Here is a 10,000-nt window from a genome sequence, read left to right as displayed (position 1 = left end):
AGCGTCAGTGCGTGTTCTCGGCGCGATATAAAGCACTGGATATCACCCATTAAAGATTAGGTTAATGGGTCTTGCAGCGACTGAACTGATTGTCTCGCGTGAAGTGGAACAAAAAGTCCCTTTTCTTATACTAGATTAAGAGGGTTCGTTAATATGGGTTTGTTTTAGATTCAAAATCTGCATTGTCTTCTTTTGGTTTTAGAGATGTTTATATGGCTATTTGTTTCTCTTTATTCATAATGAGTGTATGTTTTGAGATTTGCACACACACAAACTCATATGTGTGATAGATACTCATTCATTTATTCATTTACGTATCCATCCTTCTATCTATCCCTTCATTCATACACTTATTCAAGTATCCTTCCTTCTATCAATCCCTTCATATATTCACTTATTTACATATTCATCCCTTTATCTGTCCCCTCATTTATTCACTTATTTACGTATCTATTCCTCTATCTATCCCTTCATTTATTCAATTATTCCCGTATCCATCTCTCTATCTATCTCTTCACTTATTTACTTATTCACGTATACATCCCTCTCTCTATCCCTTCATTTATTCACTTATTTACGTATCCATCCCTCTATGTCCCTTCATTTATTCAGTTATTCACGTATCCATCTCTCTATCTATCTCTTCACTTATTTACTTATTCACGTATCCATCCCTCTCTCTATCCCTTCATCTATTCACTTGTTTGCGTATCCATCCCTCTATCTATCCCTCCATTTATTCTCACTGGCGCCACTCTCGCTTCCTCCCTAATTCCCATATAAATACGAAGCTCATGTCGATCGTATTATATTCCATTACTGGGAAACGTATAATCCCTGGACAGCTGGTTGACAGTCTGTCAGTCTCAAATGCACGAGTCATTTATCCCTTTAAATTGCATATAAACCTATATCCAGTTATTTTTATTATGTATTGAGTGAGTTGAAGTGGGTGACAGCAAATCGGTTTGTTTATTTAGTTTTATATGTTTTTATATGTTATATATTTTGTATGTTTATGAGCTCGTTCGACTGATTTTTCTTTGAGTAACTATTTCTTTTGGTTAGTAGGTCTGTCTGTCTGTCTGTCTCTGTCTGTCTGTCTGCTTCTGTCTCTCTCTCTCTCTCTCTCTCTCTCTCTCTCTCTCTCTCTCTCTCTCTCTCTCTCTCTCTCTCTCTCTCCCTCCCTCTCACTCTCTCTCTCTTTTTTTCTCTCTCTCTCTCTCTCTTTCTCTCTTCCTCCATCCCTCTCCCTCTCTCCCTCTGAAAATACATATACATGCGTGCGTGCGTGCATATATGTGTGTGCGTGTGTGTGTTTCCGTTATATCATGGCCCTTTATAACCTTAGCTTCAATATGGTTTAGGGATTTTCAGTAAAGACCGGCAGAGGTAGGGAAGGGGTGACGAGGGGGTGGGGGAGGGGGGTAGACCTGGGGGAACACAAAAGCACGACCACAATGGGTTACAGCCTGAGGTGGAGACCAAACTCTGAGCTATTAAATGTTTTTTGAGTTATTATTATTTTTTGTTTAAGCAAGTACACAGAAGGTGTTTGTGTGTATATGTGGAGGGGGAGGGTAAATTGAGGAAGTGAGGGGAGGTAAATAAAAAAAAAAAAAAAAAAAAAGAACAAGGCACAACAAAGAGAAAAAGAAAGCCTTTTTTAGCAAAAGGGGCGGGGGGGGGGGCGCTATGAGTTTAGGCTATTTTTTTAAAAACACTTTTTATATCTTGAGAGTTCTCTTAGCGTGTCGCCGACTGAAATTTGAACTTAATATTAAGGATAATGATATCCTCTTAATTATCCAGACTATTGCCATCACTGCTGATGTTAATGATGATGATATTAGTAGTTATAGTAATAATAGTAGTAGTAATAGTTGTTGTTGTAGCAGTAGCAGAATACTAATAGTCAAAGCAGTTATAGTAAAAGTAGTAATACTAGTCGTAGTAGTAGTAGTAAACGTAGTAGCAGTAATGGTAACAGTTGTAGTAGTAGGTGAAAAGAAATAGTAGCAGTAGTGGTGATGGTATTAGTAGAAGCAGTATTAGTAGAGTAGCAGTGGTAGTATTAATAATAGTAATAGCAGTCGTAGTTTTAAGAGTAGTAATAGTAATGGTTTTAAGAGTAGTAATAGTACCAGTAACAGTAGTAGTAACAACGATGATAGCAATGCCAACAGTATGAACAATCGCAACGCTGATAATGACAGCAAGAAAGTGCCACAAAAAAACTTTTAGGGAACGATAATGAAAATGCAATATCCTAGTAAGACTACGAGTAAAAAAAAAAAAAAAAAAAAAAAAAAAAAACATACACATATGACGTTAACCCATTTCAAGGTCTTTCCGGTCAATAAGTTCCCGTCCGCTAAAATATGCTATGGCACGTTTCCTCCTCGCCTTTCTCCTCCTCCGGCTCTCTCTTCTCACTTCGTCTGTTTATATTGTGCTTCTCACCTTCGTTATCAGGCTCTTTCTCTTTTGTTTTCTTTCTTTTTATTTGTCTGTTTGTTTGTTGATCTGCTTATCTATTTTTCTGCCTGTCTATTCTCTCCTTGTATATATCTATCTACCTATTTGCCTGTTTGTCAGTCAAGTTATCTGTCTGTTAATCTATCTACATATCTATATGTCAAGTTCATTTATCTATGTTTACATTATCTCATCTATCTAGATATCTAGATATCTATTTTCCATTTCTTTATCTCTCTCTATCTCTATTTATCCTTATCTTTCTTTATCCTTATTTATCTTTCTGTTTCCATCTACCTATCTTCCATTCACTCTCTTGTTGCATAATTATCAAAACCCTTTTAACTCGCCCTCTTGTCCCCAATTTATTATCATTACCTGCTTCCTTTCTATTCTATTCGTTTCACCTTCCTCCCTATATTCGGATTACTTAATCCGCTTTTCCCATTTCCTGCTTTCTCGTCTCTCTTCCTCCCAGCTTTTGTCCGAGAGATTATGAAAGGCCAGGTCGAAAACACGTAGGAAAAATATTCTGACCTCCGACGCCTGTTGAACCATTCTAATATAAATCCATGAATAAAATGAAAAATGAAAAAAATTAAAAAGGAAGACGAAAAAATCTGTTTTATTTTTGCTAAGATTTAGATAAAAAGGAGATTTTGTATTTTCTCTTCTTTTTTTATTGGATTGAATATGGAAATAAGCAAGGATCATATTATTCTTTTTTCTCACTCTCTTTTTTTTTCTTCTTCTAGCCAAAATATTGCAACGTCAAACAGGACTGGGAGGAGGAAATGTTCTTCCAATATGCCCGGAACACGAAATATATTCTGTCAGAGCAAACAGCGTTTCACTATTTTCAGAGAATATAGATGCGTTGTCCTGTTCATAATTCAATATCGAAATTTATATTCAATAGGATGTGTTCAGGTTCTTTTATTTCCTTCGCAATCTCAGTAACATTCATTTCTTTCTTAACTATTTTCGATTATATTGCAACATTTATTGCTCTGACATTTCTCATTCGACTTCACAACCACTCACTGTATTCATATTTCAAAAACATATATTTACCAATGCTTAAAGTCCAGGACACGAAGGAATCAAAAGTATTGAAATATTAAAACACTGAAAGAAGAAGTCCGGCCTTCATCTACCCTTTCTGACTTTCGTGAAAAGCCTCAGCGGAAGGCCTAATACGCCTCGTTTGCATCTCATAAATATTCATGTTAATGGCCAATTCTTACGAGCTTACAAAAGTCCTTGTCGATATTAATTGCCTCCGTGATGGCCTTCCTTCGCCCGGGCAGCGGCGAGGGCGTCTGGGTTCGTGTTTCATGGGCGACTGGCTTTCGTTGTCTACGTTACGTAAGCGTCGTGTGAAAACATTGTTGGCTTTTTATTTCCCTACTGAATGCAGTTTTGAAATGCAGTAAATACGATATCGCTCGAAAAATATCTATGAGTTTTCAGACTAAGCAAACACATCTCCAGAATGGTAATTAAACAGAGATGAAATGCAAACTTTTACGAGCATATGAACGCATAAATAGCATATGAAAAGAACCTGACTATGTTTTGTTTCACTTGAAACCGGACATTTTAGACTGTTCTTACTTACATGCGTGCGTGCTTACTTGTATTTGTAGATTTGTATGTGAATATGTGTTTATATGAATGTGCGGGCTCTGGGTGATTTCAGTAAGTTAAAAACAGGTTCTTTTGACTACTGAACTGAATTTGTACCTTTTTCTTTTTTTCTCTTTTTCATTTTCTCTGCATCTTTTACAGTGCATCATTGAAGTACGTGGTATTTCGCAAACCTTTAATTTATGAACATTATTATTCAACTTATGCTAACCAAATTCAGTCACCAACTCCAATAGAATTCACGCGGGCAGGATATTGATTTCGCCTTTGAGTGCAGAGCAGAAAGGAAAACCTATAAAGTTATGATATATAGTATGTATCGATGAATCGACCCGCCAGTGAGCTAATACAGTCATTCCTATACGCAGCGAGTGTCTTCCCTGACTGGCGCGGTGCGAGGCGAAGTGACTGGCCAGACAAAGCCCGCCTACAACAAAGACCGATGCTTCACTCTCCTGGTTATAGACGACCAGAACACAGATTGGTGAGTAAATGCTGATTTGCTTTGATATAGACCAATGAAAGTACACATAAAATGTGTCCGCCGATTATGAAACAAAACAAAACAAAACTTAAGCACAAAATGACGGAAATTAATTAAAAATATATCATATATATATATATATATATATATATATATATATATATATATATATATATATATATATATATATATATATTTATTTATTTATTTATTTATTTATTTATTTATTTATTTATTTCTGTTAACAATATTTCTGCAATGGCACTTTACGGGAAAAGTCTGCGGACGACACACGCCATGTTTAACTTACTCGCCTCAACTCCAACCTTGACCTTCGCACTTTCCGTCATGAATATATAATGTAAGAAAGAGAACACAAGGCTATGTCTTTCCGCTAACTTTGATAATTTTCTTCGCCTTCTTTCTCAAGGTCGAAGTACTTCCGGGGAAAACGCATCCACGGGGACTGGGACATCCGCGTGGAGCAAGCGGAGTTCCGGGAGCTGAGCGTCACGGCGTCTTCTGAGGGAGGCGTCAACGTCTCCATGGTCGTCTTCAGGAACGGCGCTAAGGTGGTCAGGTAAGTGAAATCGAGGTCATGTTTCTGCGATTTTTTCACGCAGTTATTACAAGTATATAAATATATTGGTGTGTGTGATATGTATATATATATATATATATATATATATATATATATATATATATATATATATATATAAATATATATATATATATATAAGAATGAGAAATATACAGCAAACCTATCCTCTTTATCTTCATTCTGAATCATAACCAGAACTTATATAGATTTACCTTCATTCCGACTTAAATGAAACATAAGTAGATAAGAATGAGAAAATAAATAACAAAAACTTATATCATTCATCCTCACTATATAAACATAATATAAAACCCAAGTTGATTAGAATAAGAAAATAGATCTCCAAACTTGTATAATGTATCACCATCCCGAAATGCACAAAACAAAAGAAAAATACGAATGTAAAAAATAGATAAATAAATAAATAAACAATACCCTACGATTGGAAGAGAAATATCCAAGACAGCAAGAGAGGCCCTTCCTCCGCCCCTTATAAGGAGCCTCGGGCCTTGAAAAGTTAGGCCCTTGTTTAGACAACATTTGGCCTTGGTTTCCGCTTCCGAGAGGGACACGTCTGGTTGCTGGCCGTTGATACTTTGGGTTATATTATCATGCACCAAATCCTTAATCTTTTGTCGCTCTCTGTCTCTTTTCTCATTCTTTTTTATCCTTTCTATGTCTCTCTCTATCGATGTCTATCTTTCTATTTGCTTAGCTGTCTATCTAGTTGTCTGTCTGTCTGTATCTATCTGTCTGCCTCTCCTTCTCTCTGTCTCTGTCTGGCTATCTGCCTACGTCTGTATGAATGTCACTCTCTCTCTCTCTCTCTCTCTCTCTCTCTCTCTCTCTCTCTCTCTCTCTCTCTCTCTCTCTCTCTATATATATATATATATATATATATATATATATATATATATATATATATATATATATATATATATATATATATATATATATATATATATATTTCTGAATAACGTATATATTCATCGCATGTCATGTATAAGCAAGTAAGGGATTATACTTGATATGACTTTTATTACTCATAATATTACCATTATAAACCCATTATTTCCATCCCCCATTAATGCTATAGCCATAAAACTTAACACCATTAGTTGCAATTACCACTGCTTCCCTTATCCTTTTCGCCTGTCTGCTTCTTAATCACATTTGTGTCACCCTCACCTCCCCCCTCTCCCTGCCCCCTCCCCGACCCTCCCCCACTTAAGCCAAGGAAGAGGGGAGGGGGGGAGGGGGAAGGGTGTTAACACGGAACATGCAAGGCTTTTAACTTACTCCCCCTCCCTCTTCCCCTTCTCCCACTCCCTCTTCCCCTTCTCCCATTCTCTCTTCCCCTTCTCCCACTCCCTCTTCCCCTTCTCCCACTCCCTCTTCCCCTTTTCCCACTCCCTCTTTCCCCTTCTCCCACTCCCTCTTCCCCTTCTCCCACTCCCTCTTCCCCTTCTCCCACTCCCTCTTCCCCTTCTCCCACTCCCTCTTCGCCTTCTCCCACTCCCTTTTCCCCTTCTCCCACTCCCTCTTCCCCTTCTCCCACTCCCTCTTCCCCTTCTCCCACTCCCTCCTCCCCTTCTCCTTCTCCCTCTTCCCCTTCTCCTTCTCCCTCCTCCCCTTCGCTGTTACCCATAATTACCTCCATACTGTAGTGGCCATAGTATTTGGCGTGAGAATGTTGCTTTTGGCTTGCATTTCATTTGTGTGTGTGTGTGTGTGTTAGTGAACGAGCCCTCTTACAACAAGGAAGGTATGCGTCACCTGAGGAAAAGGAAAAGAGAAATGAAAGGAAGGCAAGAGAGTGGGTGAGAGAATGACGCAAAGGGAGGGAGGGAGGGAGGGAGGGAGGGAGGGAGGGAGGGAGAGAGAGAGAGAGAGAGAGAGAGAGAGAGAGAGAGACAGAGAGAAAGAGAGAGAGAGAGTGAGAGAGAGAGAGAGAGAGAGAGAGACAGACAGACAGACAGACAGACAGAGAGAGAGAGAGAGAGAGAGAGTGAGGGAAAGAGAAAGAGAGAGAGAGAATGAAAGAAAGAAAGAGAGAGAGAGAGTAAGAGAGAGAGAGAGATGGAAAGAGAAAGAGAGAGAGAGAATGAAAGAAAGAAAGAGAGAGAGAGTAAGAGAGAGAGGGTGGGGGAGCAAAGGGAGTGAAAGAGAGAAAGAGAGAGAGAGAGAGAGAGAGAGAGAGGGAGGAAGAGAGAGATAGCCAGCCAGTTGCGAGTGAGAGCGAGACTGTGGGAACGAGAGACAGAGACAGAGTGAGAGCGAATGAAAGAGACGGAGAGAAATGAATATAAAAATTACTATCCATTACACACCAATACTTAAATGACTACGCATTGATTTCAAGTAAAGACCATCCATGATCGGTCAATTCACCCGCAAAGCGTAGACAAAACACGAACCATTAATAAATTTGACGTAAACAAAAGAAAAAAAAAACTAAAATCATCATCGCAACTTAACGAGAAAAATAGGATGATTTGCAAAAAAAAAAAAAAAAACAGACGGATTAGGCGTTGCATAAACCATCGCTCATTGTGAAATATCGACTGAATTATTAAGAGCTCGGGCTGCATGCTTCCTTCTTCTCCGTTGGTTTCCTTTGTCCAAGTTGCACTGTGTTGCAATCGTTTTACCATTTCTTGTTATCATTCCGTGTATTTGTTTTTACTTACTATTTACTATCATTATTTGTCGCTTACTATTCTTTATATATATTGTCCTTACCTTCATTTTACAATTTACTATTATTACAATAATAGTAACCACCTTTTAAACATTTACTATTATCATTTCAGTATATACCATTATCCTTATACCAGTTACTATTATCATATCAGTATTTACTATCATCATTTTACTATTTATCATTACAGTCATTTCACTACCTTACTGACATAACTTTACGGCGCACATGAGTATTCCAGTGATGACACTGACCTGGAATCAATGGCCAGCGTAATGTGTGAGTGGAACAATGTGTCCATTTGGCTAATTACAGCTTTATTGGCGAGCAGACCAGAAGCATTCGCCGAAAGGGCATCGGAAGTAGTTAGTTTTATGAGGTATTCTGACATCTGTTTTTAGCCTTGTGTGCTTATGCAGGTGTTTTTCTTTTTTTTTTCTAATTTTAGAGAGACTTGTATACCAAGCTTGTGTGTATATGTATATCTTTTGTATGTACGGATGATTCTATTCGCGAACACACACAAATGTGTGTTGCACACTCACACACACACACATACTCATATACATACATACATACATATATATATATATATACATATATATATATATATATATATATATATATATATATATATATGTATATATATATATATATACATATATATATATATATATATATATGTGTGTGTGTGTGTGTGTGTGTGTGTGTGTGTGTGTGTGTGTGTGTGTGTGTGTGTATGTGTGTGTGTGTGTGTGTGTGTGTGTATGTGTGTGTGTGTGTGTGTATGTATGTATATATATATGCATACATACATACATGCATACATGCATACATACATATATATATATATATATATATATATATATATATATATATATATATATATATATATATATATATATATATATATATATATATATATATATATATATATATATATATATATATATATATATATATATAAGCACACATCAGCGTACATATGCACCGACATACACCTTATTTACACGCCTTTGTTAAGCGGGGCAAAGGCAGCGCCCCGTGCCTGGGTGCCAAGCTTAAAGAGGCACTGGCCCGCTCCCGCCGCCGGGCCACCCACTCCCATTCATGCCGCCCACCGACTCTCCCCGAAATCGACCCGGCGTTCCCCTACGGCATGCACACCCACACGCGCTCCGGCGGGCGGGCTGACTGTGTGTCTTCCGCCCCCCCCCCCCTTTGTCTGCCGGGCTTCCTTTCTCTCTGATTCCGGTTGGATTCCATGTGGATGATCTGATACCAACCAATGAATCTGATACCTGCCATGAATCTGATACCTGCCGAGAAGCTAATACCATTAAAGAATTTTAGACCACCCAGCATCTTGATGGCAACTAGCAACTTTATACCAACGGAGAATCCGATACCAGCCCAGCCAAGAATTTGATATCAACCAGCGTTTGATACCAATCAAAAATTTCATACGAATCAAAAACCTCAAAAGATTCACATACCAATCAACTGTGTGATATCAACCAGGAATCAGACACGAAGAATGTCATACCAACCAAGATTTTAATTTAAAAAAGAACTTGATACCAGCCAACGCCTTGAAACCAACAGAAAAAAAATTGATACCAACTAACACTTTAAGACCGACAAAGAACTTCTTGGAGCCACCGTCAACCACAAAAATTCGCTCCCCGCCCACCATCACCGGCAAGGAGCCCGCCCACTTGGAGTTCTCGCTCGACTTGGAATCTAGCATGACGCCCACGCCCGTTTTTTGTCGTCTGGAATGAGGCGGGGAAGAGATGGGCGTTGTTCACACACATACACACATACTTACTCTCCTATCCATTCAAGCATTAACTTTCTCACTCACTCACTCACTCACTCGTTCACTTATTCACTCACTCATTCGAAAATACATACGCTGCCTGAACATTTTTGATAAGCAGTGTTACTAAATATGATTATAATTAACCTTGTTTACCTGCTTCTTCTCCAGCGACTGCAATACGATATGTTAGCATGCAAAGTGACTATTATAAGTTGGAGTGCAAGGAAATTGGTTCACAGTGGATCGTTTATGTGTGAGTTA

General features: G+C 38.2%; 1 protein-coding gene across 1 annotated transcript in view; it reads left to right on the top strand.

Annotated features, from left to right (window-relative positions):
• Syn (synapsin) overlaps nt 1-10,000 on the top strand; it is a gene marked incomplete in the record, with an annotated part of 63,932 nt that overhangs the window by 21,791 nt on the left and 32,141 nt on the right. The window contains 2 exon segments of the mRNA XM_070116117.1: nt 4,497-4,612; nt 5,043-5,192. Coding sequence (XP_069972218.1) covers nt 4,497-4,612; nt 5,043-5,192 — 266 coding nt within the window.

Source organism: Penaeus vannamei, chromosome 38 (assembly GCF_042767895.1).
Source record: "Penaeus vannamei isolate JL-2024 chromosome 38, ASM4276789v1, whole genome shotgun sequence".
In the NCBI taxonomy this organism is placed as follows: Eukaryota; Metazoa; Arthropoda; class Malacostraca; order Decapoda; family Penaeidae; genus Penaeus; species Penaeus vannamei.
This window is presented reverse-complemented; position numbering and strand designations above follow the sequence as displayed.